The following is a 21,259-nucleotide window of genomic DNA, read 5'->3' as shown; positions in this document are numbered from 1 at the left end:
ACAGCTGTTATTTAACTTACTCAGCATGACTTGACAAACTGCCGTCTTCAAGAATGACTGAGTCATGATGACTGGGAAGGAGATCTTTTTGACCTGGTGCAGCCAAATCTTATCCATACCTTCAATTTTTTTTTTTTTTAAGAGACAGAATTTCGCTCTTGTTACCCAGGCTGGAGTGCAATGGCGCGATCTCAGCTCACCGCAACCTCCACCTCTGGTTCAGGCAATTCTCCTGCCTCAGCCTCCTGAGTAGCTGGGATTACAGGCACGTGCCACCATGCCCAGCTAATTTTTTGTATTTTTAGTAGAGACGGGGTTTCACCGTGCTGACTAGGATAGTCTCGATCTCCTGACCTCGTGATCCACCCGCCTCGGCCTCCCAAAGTGCTGGGATTACAGACATACCTTCAATTTAATGACAAGTGAGTGAGTTTGTGAGCCATTCTATGCTCCTGGCACTTTTTTCTGTTATTCTTAATTTGGAAAGACTTTTTAGGCCTGCAATTTTATTAACTCTTCTAATATCCAAACGAAACAGAGTGATTCTATAACAAGATGTCTTAAAAGAAAAAGAGAAACAGTGAGATATGTAACACAATGCCATTTCTATAAAAGTATATGCCCACAGTGTACATTAAGAAAGAATATGTTAAAAAAAAAAACTGTATGCACATCAAACATATCACAATAGTTACCTTTAGTAGGAGGAGAAAAAGCAGGGAATGGAGGTTTCTGTTTGTTTTTTTGCTTTTTGTTTTTCGAGACAGGGTATCACTTAGACCCCCAGGCTAGAGTGCAGTGGCATGATCACAGCTCACTGCAGCCTCCACCTCCCAGATTCAAGCTATGTTGCCCAGGCAGATCTTGAATGCTTGACCTCAAGTGATCCTTCTGCCTTGGTCTCCCAGAGTGCTAGGATTACAGGCATGAGCCACAGCACCCAGCCTGGGAATGGATTTTTTTGTTGCTGTTGTTGTTACATAAATTAATGAGAGAGAGAGAGAGAGAGAGAGAAAGAAAGAACTTGGCAGAACAGTGGGGATAAGTGCTACAAACGCTGATGACTAGGAAGAATTCAACTTTCAGCATTGTGAGGATTTTTTGGTTTGTTTCTGTTTTTTGTTTTTGGCAGTCTCAATCTATTGCCAGGCTGGAGTACACTGGCACATTCTTGGCTCACTGCAACCTCCATTTCCCAGGTTCAAGTGATTCTCCTGCCTCAGCCTCCCAAGTAGCAGGGACTACAGGCATGTGCCACCACACCCAGCTAATTTTTGTATTTTTAGTAGAGACGGGATTTCACCATGTTGGCTAGGATGGTCTTGATCTCTTGACCTTGTGATCCTCCCTCCTTGGTCTCCCAAAGTGCTGGAGCATTGTGTTTTTAGGGTCCATCCAAGTTGCTTTATGTACATCAAACCCAGTGCTTCTGATTGCTGCATATATCCCTTGGTGTGCATTCACCACACTTGATCCACATGCTCTGTTATGGACTGAACTGTGTCTTCCCAATTTCCTGTGTTAAAGTCTCCAACTCCCAGTACTCAGAATGTAACTGTGTTTGGAGATAGGGCCTTTAAAGTGGTAATTAAGGTTAAATGAGGCTGTAATAGTGAGCCCTAATCCATTTGACAGTATTTGAAGACAGGGCCTTCAAAGACATGATTAAGTTAAACTGAGACTTACAAGTGGGGCTTTCATCCAGTGTGACTGGTATCCTTACAAGGAGAGACATTGAGCCAGGCATGGTGGTGGACCTGTAATCCCAGCTTCTAGAGAGGCTGAAGTAGGATCACCTGAACCCAGGAGTTCGAGGCTGCAATAAGCTATGATTCCCACTACTGCACTCCAATCTGGGTGACAGCGAGACCTCAAAATAATTAAAATTAAGATAAATAAATAAAAGACATTGAATCTTCATAATGATTGGGAGTTAGGCATTGTTCTTATTCCCATCTTGCCGATGGCTGAACTGGGTGAGGCAAGGAGAAAGTAAGTAATTCTCTGAAAGCTGCACCACTAGTAAGTGGCAGGTGCAGCCTTTGAACCTGCAACTTCTAATACCAATGACCTGGTTCACGTTCAGCCCCGGTCTTAGACCACCTCTCCTTGAAGAGGCAGGTCAAGGGCTGATGTTTGCTAGGTTGTGATGGGTGGGGCACCTCAGTGGCAAGACCACTCACTCCTACCTGGGGGAGTCTGGGAAGGGCTCACAGAGGTCTTGAATTGACTCATGGAAGGTGAGTAGGTGTTCAACAGGCAGACTGGGGACAGACAGGCAAGGGGTCTGCACCCCAGCCCTGAGCAAACAGCCGGGCTGACGGGGAACCCAGGGATGGGAGCCAGCACCGGGAGCTGATTCTGGATGCGGCTGCCCCAGGCCCTGCCTTTGGTTTTCTCTGGCCTGCGCGGCAGATGCCAAGGCTGGTTCCCCCGCTGGGCATATTTCCGCAGGGCTCCAAATTAGGACAGCAGGTGCAGGTCCAGTGTCACCTGGACAAAGCTCGGTTAGCGGTTTTACTATCAGAAGTCCCCAACCCCCCAACACACACAGACACACACATGTACGCGCAGTCGCACACATACACACACGGACACACACATGCACATAGGCACACACAGACACGCACACATACAAAAGCACACAGATTTCCAGGACCCTGGTTTTCCTCCTGTGGCCTTCTCGGGGCCGGGCTCTCACTCTCCAGGAGCAGCCCCACCCTGGTGTGGCCCCACCCTCTCCTGGGACCTGTCATAACCCGGTTCTCGGGAGCCCGGCTGCACAGTCCCAGCCGCCTTCCCCAGGCAGTGGAACCCTCGGACTCCTGTAAGTAGACCTCCGGCTTTTTTTTCGTCCCTTTTCTACCTCCCCTAACTCCTTCGCTTTCTTTCTGCCGAGTCTGTAGACGTCCCAGTGGAAGAGGTTTGCATTTATCCCTCCTTCACTTTTGCCTAGTGACGTCTGGGTCTTGCACTCGGAGGAGGTTGGGAGCCGAGGTTCCGACGCCTCCCGGGCCCTGCGGGTCATTCGAGAGCTCGGAGACGGGCACGGGAGGGAAGAGGAAAGCCTGGTTACAACCCGGGACAGCCGGTAGCTGCCTGCACCCGGGAAGGGGCTGGCCAGGGAACTTGCAGGACTGCACAACTAGGGGAGGGTGGAAGAAAGGGCCGGGCGCCGCGCCAGGCGCCATCCTCGGGCGAGCGAGACCTTCCCGGGGACCTCGCCCCTCTGCGGCCAGACCAGACCCTTTCCAGGAGGGCTTCTGAATTTGCAGCGAGTTTGGAATGCTCAGCAGTTGCGTTTTTGGGAAAAGGGACGAAGATTTGTGGACTCTAAAAAAGTTGAACTTGTAAAGACTAGAATGATGGTTGCCAGAGGCAGGGAGCGGGTTGCGGAGGGAATGGGGACTTGTTGGCCTAAAGGTACACAATTCAGAGATGAGAGGAGTAGGTTCTGAGGTCTGTCGCACAGCAGGGTGGCTAGAGCCAATAATGTGTATTTTAAAATAACGAAAAGTAAACTTCAAATGTTTCACAATAAAAGTGATAGGTAGGGCCGGGCGCGGTGGCTCACGCCTGTAATCCCAGCACTTTGGGAGGCCGAGGCAGGCGGATCATTTGAGCTCAGGAGTTCAAGACCAGCCTGGCCAACATGGGGAAACCCCGTCTCTGCTAAAAATACAAAAATTAGCCAGGCGTGGTGGCACAAGCCTGTAATCCCAGCTATTTGGGAGGCTGAGACAGGAGAATCGCTTGAACCCGGGAGGTGGAGGTTGCAGTGAGCCGAGATCGCGCCACTACACTCCAGCCTGGGTGACAGAGAGAGACGCTGTCTCAAAAAAAAAAAAAAAAAAAAAAAAGGTGATGGGGTTACGCTAATTAGCTTGATTTAATAATTCTGCATTGTGTATATATGTCAAAACATCACAGAGTGCCCCATAAATGTATACAATTATGATTTGTACATTAAAAATAGTCTTTTTTAAAAAAAGAAGGAACAGCTCCGAGCTGCCGATCGGACCGCCCCCTGGCTGCCCCGCAATGCGGAAGTGCTCTCTCCAGGCCACCAGTGTCCCCTCCCCGCGGCACCGGTGGGGGAGTAGGGGAGGTCGCCGGCAGCTGCAGATCGTTTTGTGGCCGGATTGTTTGTAGCTAATGCACCCGCGGGAAGGCGCGGGTCTCATGTGATTCGGAAGAGTTCAGTCCAAGCAGAACGTCCTGAGCCCTCGGCTTCGGGCAGCCTTCATCATCTTCCCTTGCTTTGGTGTAGAGTTTAAGCTCAAAATCGGTTCGGTGTGGAGTTTAAACTCAAATCCCTCCTTGGGCCAGAGAAAATGGCTGAGCGCAAGTAATCCCAGCACTTTGGGAGGGCGGATCGCCTCGGCAACACAGTGAGGCTTGTGTCTACAAGAAAGAGACAAAAGTACAGTACTGTGGAAAAAAAAACAAAAAACAAAAAACAAAAAACAAAAAAACCCACCTGAAAATGGGGCGGAGCAGCGGCGCCCCCCGGTGGTTTCCAGGAGTTTTGAGGCTGCCTTGAAATGCCTGGCTCTTTCCAACTGAAAAGGCATAAATGTACTTCTTTCTGTTTGGTTCTTTGTGGTTGATGGTTTTTCTTGGGATGCACTCCATGTGACATGAGAAACAGAATATTCGCACTCTCGGTAGCTGTTCAGTGCCTTAGAGAAACTCTAGCCTAGCAGTGGTTGGGAAGAATTTCTTTCTTTTTTTTTTTTTTTTGAGACTGAAAAAGAAATCGCGGCTCACTGCAACCTCCGCCTCCAGGGTTCAAGAGATTCTTCCGCCTCAGCCTCCCGAGTAGCTGGGACCACAGGCACGTGCCAGCACGCCCGGCTAATTTTTGTATTTTTAGTAGAGACGGGGTTTCACCATGTCGGCCAGGATGGTCTCGATCTCTTGACCTAGTGATCCGCCCACCTCGGCCTCCCAAAGTGCTGGGATTACAGGCAGGAAGAATTTCTTTGTTGATTTATATTTTTCCTTGTCTTGAAGGTTTCCTTAAACGTCAGTTTCCTCATCCATACACTGGCAATGATACTAATGCCTATCTTATAGGGAAGTTATAAGGATAAAATGAGGTAATCTATATGACGTGCTTAGCATGACACCAGAAACATAGTAAATATTAAAATGAATGTGGTTGATGTTACATGATAATGTTGGGATTTGGGGATATTGTAGTTGTGCTATCTGGGCTCAGTTCGATGGCTAGGGAACTGTTAAAATGCATACTGACTACATATTGACTGTGTTCTAGGAACTTCAAGATGGTTCATGCTAAGAGGTGGACCTTGAAGAAGCACTTTGTTGGCAGTCCTACTAATAGTGACTTTGAGTTGAAGACAGCTGAGCTGCCACCCTTAAAAAATGGAGGTAAGTCATACTCAAAAGATTTCAGAGTTGGAAGGAACTATATCAGTTAGCCTTTACTGCATAAGGAACTACCCCAAAGTTTAGTGACGTTAAACAACCATCATTTATTAGTTTACAATTCTCTGGGTTGGCAAAGAATTAATTTAGGATGGGCCTTGTTCACATGTCTGCTGGGGTGCATCCCTCAGTTCTCATCTATGTGGCTTTTCTAGCAGGCTAGTTTGAGCTCTGTTCTCATAGTGGTCCCATAGATCTAGAGGAGCAGGAGTTGGCAAGCTCCGATGTGCAAGCACTTTTCTTTCTTTCTTTTTTTTTGAGACAGAGTCTCACTCTGTTGCCCAGGTTGGAGTATGGTGGCACAATCTTGGCTCACTGCAACCTCCACCTCCCAGGTTCAAGCAATTCTCCTGCCTCAGCCTCCTGAGTAGCTGGGATTACAGGCATGCGCTAGCATGCCCAGCTAATTTTTGTATTGTTAGCAGAGACCAGGTTTCCCCATCTTGGCCAGGCTGGTTTTGAACTCCTGACCTCAGATGATCCACCCACCTTGATCTCCCAAAGTGGTGGGATTAAAGATGTGAGCTACCACGCCCCGCTGTGTAAGCACTTTTCAAGCCTCTACTTGTACCATGTTTGCTAACATCCCATGGTCAAAGCAAATCACAATGCCAAGCTCAGATTCAAGAAGCAGAAAATAGATTTCTTGATGGGAGAAATGGCAAGTAGAAATGGCAAAGTGATCAGTTCCATCTAAGCTGTGATGGCCATGATTCAAATTCAAAATTCCAAAGAATGTATACATGAGAGTCACTCCAGCAAAATGCACATTCTTTAGCACTAACTATGGCTGGCAATGAAACTGTATGGTGAGCACTGTGACATAATGGTTTACATGTGGCCTTGGGCAAGTTACGTAACCTAAATTTAAATAAAGTGAAAACAGTATTTGTTGAATATCAAATGAAATAATTCATGTAAAGCATGGAATGAGTATTGAGTAAATAGCATTATTATTATTATTATTATTACTATTAACTGGGGTGGGCCAAAAGTGAGAACCCCTTCTTGTCTCTTCCACAGAAGCACAGATTGGAAGGCAACCTTGCAACACAAGTATTATCTGTGTTTTTTTAGGATGTCAAAAAGAGGCCTGGTGCAGTGGCTCACGCCTGTAATCCCAACACTTTGGGATGCCAAGATGGGCAGATCTCTTGAGGTCAGGAGTTTAAGACAAGCCTGGCCAACATGGTGAAACCCCATCTCTACTAAAAATACAAAAATTAGCCGGGCATGGTGGTGGTTACACCTATAATCCCAGCTACTCAGGAGGCTGAGGCACAAAAATCGCTTGAACCTGGGAGATGGAGATTGCAGTGTGCAGAGATCAAGCCACTGCACTGCAGCCTGGGCAACAGGGCAAGACTCCATCTCAAAAAAGAAAAAAAAGCCAGGCATGGTGGCTCATGCCTGTAATCTCAGCACTTTGGGAGGCCAAGGCAGGCGGATCACCTGAAGTTGGGAGTTCGAGACCAGTCTGACCAACATGGAGAAACCCCATCTCTACTAAAAATACAAAATTAGCTGGTTATGCTGGTGCATGCTGGTAATCCTAGCTACTCTGGAGGCTGAGGCAGGAGAATCGCTTGAACCTGGGAGGTGGAGGTTGCAGTGAGCCGAGATCACGCCATTGCACTCCAGCTTGGGCAGTAAGAGCAAAACTGTCTCAAAAAAAAAAAAAAAAAATGCCAAAAACAATGAAGGCATCAGGCCTTAAGTTCTGTGTGTTTTTTTTTTTTCTTCTACTTTTATTTTGGTTTAAGAGGTACATATGCAGGTTTGTTCTATGGGTAAATCACATGTGACTGAGGTTTGGTGTATGAATGATCCTGTCGCCCAGTTAGTGAGCACAGTATCTCATAGGTGGTTTCTCAACCCTTGTCCCTGTCTCACCCTCCCCCATCTAGTAGTGCTCAGTGTCTGTTGTTTGTCTTAGGCCTCGAGTTTCTAATTGCCTGTGGAATGCTCTATTTTTCAGAGGTCCTGCTTGAAGCTTTGTTCCTCACCGTGGATCCTTACATGAGGTATTATTTATTTCCCCCCTCAACATGCTAATGCTGTGTGAAATGCTATTTTGAGGTAGTTCATCTTTTAAAATATCCAACTGACTTCAAACATTGTCACTTTCCCTCTGGTTCTCCCAGCACAGTATCAGTTACGGGGTTCGTGCACATGCATCTTTTGCAGGCAAAGCTCTAAAAAGATTAGTGATTCCTAACCATTTCCTATCTGCTCTGTACAATTTGCCTTTCATTGCTCAACAGAATTATTTACAGGAAAAAAAAAAAAAAAAAACCTTAAAAGAAAAAATAAAGCCTGGGCAACATAATGAAACCCCGTCTCTACTAAAAATACAAAAAATTAGCCAGACATGGTGGCACATGCCTGTGGTCCCAGCTTCTCAGGAGCCGGAGGTGGAAAGATCACTTGAGCCTGGGAGGCAGAGGTTTCAGTGACCCGAGATCATGCCACTGCACTCCAGTCTAGGTAACAGAGCAAGATCCCATCTCATAAAGAAAAAACCCAAACTCCAATTTGGCCACTTCACTACTGGCAAATAATCTGGGTAGAAGAAGATGCTAAGACTAACATCAGGCCGGGCGCGGTGGCTCAAGCCTGTAATCCCAGCACTTTGGGAGGCTGAGGCAGGTGGATCACGAGGTCAAGAGATCGAGACCATCCTGGTCAACATGGTGAAACCCCGTCTCTACTAAAAATACTAAAAATTAGCTGGGCATGGTGGCGTGTGCCTGTACTCCCAGCTACACAGGAGGCTGAGGCAGGAGAATTGCCTGAACCCAGGAGGCGGAGGTTGCAGTGAGCCGAGATCACGCCATTGCACTCCAGCCTGGGCAACAAGAGCGAAACTCTGTCTCAAAAAAAAAAAAAAAAAAAAGACTAACATCAGCTTTTTCTGGCCTTCCATTTACCTGTGTTTTTTCAATTTAGGTGAATCTGCAATTGACTCAAACTTCTATACTCAGCAAACAACTCAGAGAGGGGAGGAAATCAAAAGCCTTTATTGATCACTAAGTCCTCAGTCATTTTTGGCCTAGATAAATAATATAGCCATCATTCTTTTACATTTTTTTCATAGCTGATTGATAAAGATTCAAATCTCAAGTGGAAAACACAGTTTTGAAATGTTAATTGGTATCTTTTTGTGTAGCTAGTGTTTTCGGTAACAAGTATGCAGTGATGCCTGGCTTATAAATTTTTTAAAGTCATTGGTAGAAATTCATCTTTACTTGAACATGGCAGTAAGACTTTTGTGTTCGCACATAAAAAAATCCAATCGGAGTGCTTATCTGAGGTCACAGAGCAGAACTTCCTCTAACAGCTTTCTTCCTGCATCTCACCTAACTATATGCCTTCATCTATCCAGGTTTTATTGCCACATACACTTACCCAGCAGTTTTTCATTTGACTTCAAACTGAAAACAGTCCCCAGATGCTCTTAAATAGTAAGAATGCAATATTTTTTTTTCCAGAGTGGCAGCCAAAAGATTGAAGGAAGGTGATACAATGATGGGGCAGCAAGTGGCCAGGTAATCCTTTCCATTGGTCCCAATGCTTGCAAAACATGTTTCCTCTTTACCTCCTGCTGGGCCCTGTCTCTGCCCATTTATCCTGCAATTTCTTCAGCCTGTGTGGTTCACTCACTGTGTGATCTTCAAAGCAACTTGGGAAATCCTGTACCCTTCCTGACTAGTTGGAAAGGAGGGAAGGATGTGGAATTGTCATACTTTCAGCTCCACTTTGCCATCCTTACTTTTAATTACTAAAAATAATAAAAATAAATAAATAAAAAGTATTCATCCAGGCTGGGCGCGGTGGCTCAAGCCTGTAATCCCAGCACTTTGGGAGGCCGAGGCGGGTAGATCACGAGGTCAAGAGATCGAGACCATCCTGGTCAACATAGTGAAACCCCGTCTCTACAAAAAATACAAAAAACTAGCAGGGCATGGTGGTGCGTGCCTGTAATCCCAGCTACTCGGGAGGCTGAGGCAGGAGAATTGCCTGAACCCAGGAGGCGGAGGTTGCGGTGAGCCGAGATCGCGCCATTGCACTCCAGCCTGGGTAACAAGAGCGAAACTCCGTCTCAAAAAAAAAAAAAAAGTATTCATCCAGGTCATAATTATTGTAAAAATTCAAATAAAACAATAATTTTTATCTTGGAAACTGAAAGTTCCCCCATCATCTGAACCATAAAGACAACTATGGGGAGGCCGAGGCAGGTGGATCACAAGGTCAGGAGTTCGAGACCAGCTTGGCCAAGCATGGTGAAACCTGTCTCTACTAAAAATACAAAAAGTTAGCCAGCATGGTGATATGTACCTGTAATCTTAGCTGCTAAGGAGGCTGGGGTAGAGACTTGCTTAAACCTGGGAGGTGGAGGTTGCAGTGAGCTGAGATCGCGCCACTACACTCCAGCCCGGGTGACAGAGCAAGACTCTGTCTCAAAAAAATAAAAGACAACTATGGTTAATTTTCAAAAATTGTGAGTCGGGCACAGTGGCTCACGCCTGTGATCCCAACACATATGGAGGCTGAGGTGGGCAGATCACTTGAGGTCAGGAATTCGAGACCAGCCTGGCCTACATGGTGAAACCCCGTCTCTACTAAAAATACAAAAATTAGCTAGGCGTGGTGGTGCATGCCTGTAATCCCAGCTACTCGGGAGGCTGAGGCAGGAAAATCACTTGAACCTGGGAGGCGGAGATTGCAGTGAGCCAAGATTGCACCACTGCACTCTAGCCTGGATGACAAAGCAAGACTCCATCTCAAAAACAAAATTGTTCGGAGCACATACTTTTATATATAAATTTTAAATGGAATTAAATGCCCTTTAGAAAACTACTTTCTATCACTTAATAGGTTAAGGATATCTTTCACTGACGGTATATAAATATACCACCAACCTTTTAATAGCTGCAAATTATTTTATTCTATTCCACCATTTAACTAGTCTACTACTGATAACAACTGTTTTCAATTTTTTCTATGACAAATAATTCTTCCAGGAGCATGTATGTATTTATAGGTGTGTATCTGTGTATTCTTTTCCCTGTTGGATGAGTGTTGCTTTACATTAAATTTCCAGAAGTATAAATTCTAGACCCAGAGAGATGTATATTTTTAATCTGAAAAGGTGATGGCAAATTGTTCTTCAAAAAAATTATATGAAGGAGGGACACAGTGGCTCATGCCTGTAATGCCAGCACTTTGGGAGGCTGAGGCAGGAGGATCACTTGAGGTGAGGAGTTTGGGACCAGCCTGGCCAACATGACAAAACCCCATCTCTACTAAAAATAAAACATCTAGTAAGATGTGGTAGTGGGCACCTGTAATCCCAGCTATTCAGGAGCCTGAGGCATGAGAATCGCTTGAATCCAGGAGGTGGGGTTGCAGTGAGCTATCATGCCTCTGCATTCCAGCCTGAGCAATAGAGCAAGACTTTGTTTCAAAAACAACAACAAAAAAAATTGTATGAGTGTTTACTCCTATCAACAGTATTAACCTGTTTCTCTTATACTGTTCACCATCAGCATTGACAACATGAGATGAATATGAATAATTTATGCTTAGTTTAGTTTGCATTTCATTTATGATTAGTGATGTTGACCTTCTTTTTGTAAGTTAATTCTCAGTTTTCTTCTGTGTATTATCTGCTTATATCCTTTGCCCTTTTCCTTTAGGTCTTCTCATTTGTTATACTGATTTGCAAAAGCTGCTCGTACGTTCAGGATATTAGTGTTGCAAATGTTTGGGCCTTTGTTGATCTTTTTTCTGTGTCCAATTATAGTTTAACATTTTATGTGATAAAATTATAAAGATTTATAATTATGGTCTTTTCGTTTCCTCTCATGCTTAGAAAGGCATTCTCCACTCCATAATTACTAAAACATTTATTCACACTGAGTGCAGTGGCTCACGCCTGTAATCCCAGCACTTTGGGAGGCTGAGGTGTGGATCACCTGAGGTCAGAAGTTTGAGACCAGTCCAGCCAACATGGTGAAACCCCATCTCTATGAAAAATACAAAAATTAGCCAGGCGCAGTGGTGGACGCTTGTAATCCCAGCTACTCAGGAAGTTGAGGCAGAAGAATTGCTTGAACCCAGGAGGCAGAGGTTGCAGTGAGCCGAGATTGCACCATTGCACTCCAGCCTGGGTAACAAGAGCGAAAGTCTGTCTCAAAAAAAAAAATTATTCATGTTTTCTGCATTTTATAGTTTAATTTTTTATAATAAAATTTTTGAGTCATTTAGTTTTCATATTGGAATAAAGAGTGAGACCAGGTGCAGTGGCTCACACTTGTAATTCTAACACTTTGGGAGGCCAACATGGATGGATTGTTTGAGCTCAGGAGTTTGAGACCAGCCTGGGAAACATGGCAAAACCCCGTCTCTAAAAAAACCCAAACATCTCATTTTTAATTTTTTTAAATTTTATGTCTCAATGACTAGCCAGTTATTATAATACCATTTGTTTAAATTTTGTGTGGATCTTTATAGGGATTTCAATGACCTTACAGATTTATTTAGAGGAAACTGACATCTTTACAATTTCTCTCTCCAAACACAAGGTATGCTTCTCCATTTATCCATTTTGTCTTATATCCCATTAACAGTTTTCTTCATATAAGTCTTATACATTTCTTGCTAATAATTAAAGCAATGAACATGTATTTGTGTTTGCTGGATTGGCAAACTATTTTTTAAAATATAATACTCAGTGATGGAGATGATACACTCATATATATTCATGGTGGCAATGGAAGTTGCCACAACCTTCTGGAAGGGAATTGGCAATATGCAGCAAGAGTTTCAAATGTTTTAATACTCTTTGACCTAGTAATACCATTTATAGAAATCCTGACTAAGGAAACAATGTTCAGCCAGGCACAGTGGTTTATTCCTGTAATCCCTTCACTTCAGGAGGCTGAGGTGGGTGAATCTAGGAGTTTGAGACCACCCTGGGCAACATGGTAAATCTTGTCTCTACAAAAAATATAAAAAATGCTGGGCGCAGTGGCTCATACCTGTTAATCTCAGTACTTTGGGAGGCTGAGGTAGGTGGATCACCTGAGATCAGGAGTTCAAGACTAGCCTGGGTAACATGGTGAAACCCCATCTCTACTAAAAATACAAAAATTAGCTGGTGTGGTGGTACACACCCATAATCTCAGCTACTCAGGAGGCTGAGGCACAAGAATTGCTTGAACCCGGGAGGCAGAGGTTGCAGTGGGCCAAGATCATGCCATTGCACTCCAGACTGGGCAACAGATCAAAATTCTTGTCTCAAAAAAAAAAACCAAAAAACAGAAATTAGATGGACATGGTGGTGTGTTACTGTGGTCCCAGCTACTGTGTCCCAGCTACTCAGGAGGCTGAGGTGGGAGGATCACTTGAGCTCAGGAGGTTGAGGCTGCAGTGAGCCATGATCACACCGCTACACTCCAGCCTGAGTGACAAAGGGAGACCGTGTCTCAAAAAAAAAAGAAATAATAATCGTGTTTACGAATATTAATTAAAATATATTTCCTAGCAAGCAGACTCAGAGAAAAAATGAAAAAAAAATTTTTCAAAAGGAAAAATACAGCCAGGCGTGGTGGCTCAAGCCTGTAATCCCAGCACTTTGGGAGGCCGAGGCGGGTGGATCACGAGGTCAAGAGATCGAGACCATCCTGGTCAACATGGTGAAACCCCGTCTCTACTAAAAATACTAAAAATTAGCTGGGCATGGTGGCATGTGCCTGTAATCCCAGCCACTCAGGAGGCCGAGGCAGGAGAATTGCCTGAACCCAGGAGGCAGAGGTTGCGGTGAGCCGAGATTGCGCCATTGCACTCCAGCCTGGGTAACAAGAGCGAAACTCCGTCTCAAAAAAAAAAAAAGGAAAAATACTGAAAGTATTCTAATAATGGGGTCATAATTAAATTCATTACAGTTTTTCAAGGATTCTTACTAACATGGAAAAAGAATACATCATATAGACCAGTGGAATGTTGACAGATAAATTATAGATTACAAAACATATAAAATTACTTCAATTGTGTAAATATGTATAATACACATTTTTAAATATACCATTAAGATTGCCAAGTATTAGTAGTTGTCTTTGTGCTGTGAGATTAGAACTGATATTTTTATTTTATATGTTTAAAATTTTCTAGAATAAATATGTGTTATATAACTTTATGATCTGGGGAGGAAAGATGGTAAAGAATGATAAACAGTTGAGGCCGGGTGCAGTGGCTCACATCTGTAATCCCAGCACTCTGAGAGCCTGAGGGCCAGCAGATCCTGAGGTTGGGAGTTCAAGACTAGCCTGACCAACACAGAGAAACCTCGTCTCTACTAAAAATACAAAAAATTAGCTGGGCGTGGTGGCTCATGACTGTAATCCCAGCTACTTAGGAGGTTGAGGCAGGAGAATCGCTTGAACCCGGGAGGCGGAGGTTGCGGTGAGCCGAAATCACACCATTGCACTCCAGCCTGGGCAACAAGAGTGAAACTCTGTCTCAAAAAAAAAATAATAAAGAGTTGGATGAAGGAAAGGGAATCAGTAAATGAGACAGAACGGGTGCTGCTTAGAGGAGGAGGTAAGAAGCCAGGAGAGATCAGTATCCTGGTAACCAGTTGGGGAAGACTTTGGGTGCCCCTGTGTTCATAGAGTGGAAAAGTAAAATCAGACAATGATTAAGGAATATTCACCGGATTTTGCACTTAGGAGGTTGTTGTGACCTTAGTGGAGTAGTAGGTGTGGGAGGCAGGTTTCAGAGGGTAGCACGTGTGGGAAGTGAAGAGGTTTGGCTGAAAAAGGAAGACAAGAAACAAGGAGATAGGGGAGGGATGGGATTATAAAATGGCAGAGTTGAGCATGCCCATACCCTGAGTGAAAGGGACAGTAGAGAGGAGAATCTCAAAGATTCAGGAGAGAAGAAGGCTAAGGGAAAGAGAGCGGCTCCTAAAGAAGAGAAGGCTAGTGTCCAGGTCACCTTGAGCCAGAAGATAGAGAACTCTTGCTTAAAAGGAAGAGCAGGCTGGGCGCAGTGGCTCATGCCTGTAATCCCAGCACTTTGGGAGGCGGAGGCGGGTGGATCACGAGGTCAGGAGTTCAAGACCAGCCTGGCAAAGATGGTGAAACCCTGTTTCTACTGAAAATACAAAAATTAGCCAGGTGCAGTGGTGGGTGCCTGTAATCCCAGCTAGCTGGGAGGCTGAGGCAGGAGAATCGCTTGAATCCGGAAGATGGAGGTTGCAGTGAACTGAGATTTCGCCACTGCACTCTAGACTGGGTGACAGAGCAACACTTCATCTCAAAAAATAGAAAAAGGAAGAAAAAAGGAAGAGAAGTGAGTGAGAACAGGCACTTCTCACTACATGAGCCACTCCTCAAGTGACTGGTCCACTTTTGAGTTCTCTGATGACTCCTCTGCCGATGGCTAAGAATTAAGATGGAAGGGGAGGTAGATTATCAATCATGGAATATCAACCTCAGTACCCTTTTGTCAACACTAACCCCAGAGCATCCCGACTCCTTTGAGAGGGAAGACATATCACATGCCTTAATGTGCTTTATCTTTCAGGATTGTGGAAAGTAAAAATGCAGACTTACCAACAGGAACTGTTGTACTGGCTTCTTCAGGCTGGACAATGCACTCCATTTCTGATGGGAAAGATCTGGAAAAGCTGCCAACAGAGTGGCCAGACACAATACCACTGTCTTTGGCTCTGGGGACAGTTGGCATGACAGGGTGAGTTTTGTGGATATATTTCATTTGTTTGAATGTCTGACACTCTGGTTTTCCAAAATGGTTTGTTCAGAACTTGGTCAACAGGAGGATAATCTGATGCATTATAGGCTCAGGGGCTGATTAGAGAAGATGGCAGGACTAAGAAGGAAGATCGACCTGATATCCATCAATGAGTAAATGGATAAAGAAAATGAGGTCTATATACACAGTAGAATACTATTCAGCCTTAAAAAAGAAGAAAATCGCCGGGCGCGGTGGCTCAGGCCTGTAATCCCAGCACTTTGGGAGGCCGAGGCGGGTGGATCATGAGGTCAAGAGATCGAGACCAGCCTGGTCAACATGGTGAAACCCCGTCTCTACTAAAAATACTAAAAATTAGCTGTGGCACATGCCTGTAATCCCAGCTACTCAGGAGGCTGAGGCAGGAGAATTGCCTGAACCCAGGAGGCGGAGGTTGCGGTGAGCCGAGATCGCGCCATTGCACTCCAGCCTGGGTAACGAGTGAAACTCCGCCTCAAAAAAAAAAAAAAGAAGAAAATCTTGTCATTTGTGACAGCATTGGAGGACTTTATGTTTAGTGAAATAAGCCAGACACAGAAAGGAAAATACCATATGATGTCACTTAAACATGGAATCGAAAAAAAGTTGAACTCATAGAATAAAAGAGTAGAATGATGTTTACCAGGGGCGAGAAGCTGAAGGGTTGGGGAGGTGTTGGCAAAAGGATACAAAATTTTAGTTAGACAAAGGAATAAGTTCTCTATTGTACAACATGGTGACTATAGTTAATATGAATAATAACATATTATATGCTTGAAATTTGTGGGGGTTTTGTTTTTTGTTTTTTTGTTTTTGAGATGGAGTCTTGCTCTGTTGCCCAGGATGGAGTGCAGTGGTGTGATCTCAGATCACTGCAACCTCCACCTCCCAGTTTCATGCAATTCTCCTGCCTCAGCCTCCTGTGTAGCTGGGATTACAGGCATGCACCATCGTGCCTGGATGATTTTTGTATTTTTAGTAGAGATGAGATTTTCCCATGTTGGCCAGGCTGGTCTTGAATTCCCAACGTCAAGTGATCTACCTGCCGCAGTCTCCCGAAGTAGTGGAATTACAGGTGTGAGCCATTGTGCCCGACCTATATACTTGAAATTTGTTAAGAGAATATATTTTACATGTTCTCACCATACTGTGTGAAGTAATGTGTATTATTAATTAGCTCGATTAGGTCATTCCACGATATCTATATATTTCAAAACAACATGTATATAATAAATATATATACATAGATTTTTTTGTCAATTAAAAATAAATACATACATAACTAATAAAAGGGATGAGGCTGGGCTCAGTGATTCACACCTGTAATCCCAGTACTTTGGGAGGCTGAGGCAGGTGGATCACTTGAGCCCAGGAGGTTGAGACCAGCCTGGACAACCTGGTAAAACCTCATCTCTACAAAAGATAGAAAAATTAGCTGGGCATGGTGTTGCACACCTATAGTCCCAGGTTTTGGGGAGGCTGAGCAGGAGGATTGATTAAATCTAGGAGGTCGAGACTGCTAAGATTGCACCATTGCACTCCAGCCTGGGCGATAGAATGAGACCCTGTCTCAAAAATAAAATAAAATAAAGAAATGTGGGATAGAGTTAGCTTTGGGACTGGAGGAAAGAGGGAGAAAATCGGGTCAGAGACCCTCCGGTACAAAGAGAAAGTGACAGCGAGAAGCAGCACGGCATGATTCCTCCCAGGCAGTTGCCAAAGGCAGCACAAAGGAACCAGCTCCTCCCATCCCTGGGAAGCTCTTGGTCTTCTTTTTAAACTTTAGAGTTTAAAAAAGGGAAAGGATATCAGTGTACCTTGGCCTCTCTTTATTGTCTCTCCTTCCTCACCTTTCCCTGTGTGCCACTGAGGTCGTGAGGTAAGGGCATCTGAAGTCTAAATAATTGAGATGAAGCCAGGCATGGTGGCTTACACCAGTAATCCCAGCACTTTGGGAGGCTAAGGCAGGAGGATAACTTGAGCTCAGTAGTTCAAGACCAGCCTGGGTAACACAGTGAGACCACGTCTCTACAAAAATATACAAAAATTAGCCAGATACTGTGGCATGCCTCTGTAGTTACAGCTACTCAGGAGACTGGGTTGGGAAGATGGCTTGAGCCTGGGAAGTCAAGGCTGCAGTGAGCTGTAACTGTGCCACTGCACTCCAACCTGGGTGACACAGCAAGGCCCTCTCTCTAAATAAATAGTAATTGAGATGAATCAGAAGTACAGTTGTAATGCCATTCAGCTTGGTACAGATCTAAAACCCTTAAGCTTCTCATGGCCTCATGACTCCAGAAGACTTCTGGTCAGTTCATCCTGTGTCCATTCTCCAGTTCCCAACTGAAGTTTAGATGTCCAGTTTCCCTTTATGCCGTGAAGAAGCAAGGTCATTATCTTTGGGGGGTCCCTAAGACTTTCCTCACCTGAAATTCGTTACTTCCTTGCTCTAAGTTGTGAGATCCTTTTGCCCTCTTCCTTCTTCCCACCCTTCCTTCCCCTTACTTTTTTACACTTTGAAGGTCTTCTTAAGAATGAAATGGTAATATCATTACCATTGGTAATGCCATTATCAAGGTAATGATATTACCATTTATCGGCCTCTAAATAAAAACAACTCCTATGTACCCCAAATTTATATTTCACTCAAAATTTGAACTCCTCAAAATTGCCACTGCCAAGGACACCATTGTGAAAGTAGAGGATGCGTAATACCTTCTTACATCCAATTAGTGGACACCAAACAATTCCAGCTCTTCTTGGTCTTTCCTGCCAGCCCTTTACCCTCTATGGATGAGAGTTCTTCCTCTCTCTTTGTTATCCTGTCCATCATTCCCTCTGGACTGTAAGCCAGGTGTAGGGGAGGAGAAATGAAGGGAGACACGAGGAAATTTTGGTTGTGAAGAAAGTCTTCTCTCATTTCACCTTCCAAACTGGCAATCCAATGAGATGTGGTAGTGTCTTCACCCAGTCCCCATCGGTACTGCCTGTGCTGCATCTTGGTAGGTCCAGCAGCTCTTTTCCTGAAAGCCAACTTTGACATCTTACTTGGGGTCATATGGGGAAATTTCAGAAGGTCTTCCATACCACTTTGGAGCCATGGAAAACTCCAGATGCTGTCTGTGACCCTCACATGCCTAATATCGTAGCATTCTAGCTATTCTGTGGGTATGTCACCACGATAACATGGGGGCTTTTCCCATGAAGTTCATAATCTCCCTAGCATTTATATAGGAATGAGGAATAGCTCTCTCTTCTTGAGTCCCCAAAGTTTGAGGAAGACAATCTGTCTTTTGCCCCTGAAATTTGACCTGTGAATGGACAGGATACAGCCCCTTTCTAGCCAACTCTCCCTTCCCTCCATAGTTCACATCATCTTTATTCCTTTCTGAAAGTACAGATGGAGGAAGTAAACCAACAGTGGCTGGTAATATTTATCTCCTATATTTTTATCTTTTACTTGGACCCATGGCACTGGGCTATTGAGAAGGCCTTCAAGACATATATAAATTAATTATAGGGGAAAGAAACAACTCTATTCACATATCCTTAATTTTCTTCCCTTAGCCTGACTGCCTACTTTGGCCTACTTGACATCTGTGGTGTGAAGGGTGGAGAAACAGTGATGGTTAATGCAGCATCTGGAGCTGTGGGCTCTGTTGTGGGGCAGATTGCAAAGCTCAAGGTAAGTGCCCTTCTCCAGTAACAAGCCTTTATTCAAGACCTACTGGGAATGCAACGGTGAACACAGCAGATCTTCCTTGGCCTCAGGGAGTTTATCATCTAGCGGTCTTGTTTAGAAGTTGGAGATTGAGAAATTGGAGGAATGGGAAAAACTATAGCAAAGATAAGCTGAACACTGTTTTGTTTTGTTTTGTTTTGTTTTCAATTTTACTTTAGGTTCTGGGGTACATGTGCAGGTCATCCAGGGCTGTTGCATAGGTGCATACATAACCAGGTGTTTTGCTGCCTCTATTCCCCCTTCATCTATATCCGGCATTTCTCCCCATGTTATCCCTCCCCACCCTTCCCACCCCCAACTGTCCCTTCCCTAGCCTCCTGCCACCGCCGCCTGCCCCCAATATGTGATGCTCCTCTCCCTGAGTCCATGTATTCTCACTGTTCAACACCTGCCTATGAATGAGAACATGCAGTGTTTGGTTTTCTGTTCTTGTGTCAGTTTGCTGAGAATGATGGTTTCCAGATTCATCCAAGTCCGTACAAAGGACGTGAACTCATCGTTTTTTTTTTATGGCTGCATAGTATTCCATGGTGTATATGTGCCACATTTTCTTTGTCCAGGCTATCATTGATGGGTATTTGGGTTGGTTCCAGGTCTTTGCTATTGTACACAGGGCCGTAATGAATATACGTGTGCCTATGTCTTTATAATAGAATGATTTATAGTCCTTTGGGTATATACCCAGTAATGGGATTGCTGGGTCAAGTGGAATTTCTATTTCTAGATCCTTGAGGAATCACCACACTGTCTTCCACAATGGTTGAACTAATTTACACTTCTACCAAAAGTGTAAATGTGTTCCTATTTCTCCACATCCTCTCCAGCATCTGTTGTCTCCAGATTTTTTAATGATCGCCATTCTAACTGTGTGAGATGATACCTCAATGCAGTTTTGATCTGCATTTCTCTAATGACCAGCAATGATGAGCATATTTTCATATGTTTTTTGGCCTCATATATGTCTTCTTTTGAGAAGTGCCTGTTCATATCCTTTGCCCACTTTTGAATGGTTTGAATGGGTTTGTTTGTATTTTTCTTGTATAGCTCTTTTAGTTCTTTGTAGATCTGGATATTAGTTTTTTCAGATGGGTAGATTGCAAAAATTTTTTTCCCATTCTGTTGGTTGCTGGTTCACTCTAATGATGGTTTCTTTTGCTGTACAGAAGCTCTGAAGTTTAATTAGATCCCATTAGTCTATTTTGGCTTTTGCTGCCGTTGTTCTTGGTGTTTTAGTCATGAAGTCCTTGCCTATGCCTATGTCCTGGATGGTTTTGCCTACGTTTTCATCTAGAGTTTTTACAGTGTTAGGTTTTATGTTTAAATCTTTAATCCATCTAGAGTTAATTTTAGTGTAAGGTGTCAGGAAGGGGTCCAGTTCCTGTTTTCTGCACATGGCTAGCCAGTTTTCCCAACACCATTTATTAAACACGGAGTCCTTTCCCCAATGCTTGTTTTTGTCAGGTTTGTCAAAGATCAGATGGTTGTAGATGTGTGGTGTTGCCTCCAAGGCCTCTGTTCTGTTCCATTGGTCTATATCTCTGTTTTGGTACCAGTACCATGCTGTTTTGATTACTGTAGCCTTGTATAGTTTGAAGTCCAGCAGCGTGATGCCTCCAGCTTTGTTCTTTTTGCTTAGGATTGTCTTGGCTATGTGGGCTCTCTTGTGGTTCCATGTGAAGTTTAAAGTGCTTTTTTCCAGTTCTGTGAAGGTCATTGGTAGCTTGATGGGGATAGTGTTGAATCTGTAAATTACTTTGGGCAGAATGGCCATTTTCACAATATTGATTCTTCCTAACCATGAGCATGGAATGTTTTTCCATCTGTTTGTGTCCTCTCTTATTCCGTTGAGCAGTGATTTGTAGTTCTCCTTGAAGAGGTCCTTTACATCCTTTGTCAGTTGTATTCCTAGGTATTTTATTCTCTTTGTAGCAATTGTGAATGGGAGTTAGCTCTTGATTTGGCTCTCTGTTTGTCTGTTATTGGTTTATAGGAATGCTTGTGATTTCTGCACATTGATTTTGTATCCTGAGACTTTGCTGAAGTTGCTTATCAGTTTGAGGAGATTTTGGGCTGAGATGATAGGGTCTTCTAAATATACAATCATATCGTCTGCAAATAGAGACAATTTGACTTCCTCCTTTCCTAATTGAATACCCTTTCTTTTTCTTGCCTGGTTGCTCTGGCTAGAACTTCCAGTACAATATTGAATAGGAGTGGTTAGAGAGGGCATTCTTGTCTAGTGCCTCATTTCAAAGGGAATGCTTC

At 44.0% G+C, this 21,259-nt stretch overlaps 1 protein-coding gene across 3 annotated transcripts in view; it reads left to right on the top strand.

Moving 5' to 3' along the window:
* Positions 1–21,259, top strand: part of PTGR1 (prostaglandin reductase 1) — a 99,388-nt gene that overhangs the window by 56,806 nt on the left and 21,323 nt on the right. For 2 of the 3 annotated variants that reach the window (XM_074395170.1, XM_039474802.2), the window contains exons 4-8: positions 5,282–5,397; positions 7,433–7,478; positions 8,946–9,002; positions 15,046–15,213; positions 18,820–18,937. In XM_074395170.1, coding sequence (XP_074251271.1) covers positions 5,282–5,397; positions 7,433–7,478; positions 8,946–9,002; positions 15,046–15,213; positions 18,820–18,937 — 505 coding nt within the window. Of the gene's footprint in view, positions 1–2,732; positions 2,828–5,281; positions 5,398–7,432; positions 7,479–8,945; positions 9,003–15,045; positions 15,214–18,819; positions 18,938–21,259 lie in introns of those variants that run through there. The other variant, XM_039474803.2, reaches the window with a different exon arrangement.

Source organism: Saimiri boliviensis, chromosome 2 (genome assembly GCF_048565385.1).
Source record: "Saimiri boliviensis isolate mSaiBol1 chromosome 2, mSaiBol1.pri, whole genome shotgun sequence".
NCBI lineage: Eukaryota > Metazoa > Chordata > Mammalia > Primates > Cebidae > Saimiri > Saimiri boliviensis.
This window is presented reverse-complemented; position numbering and strand designations above follow the sequence as displayed.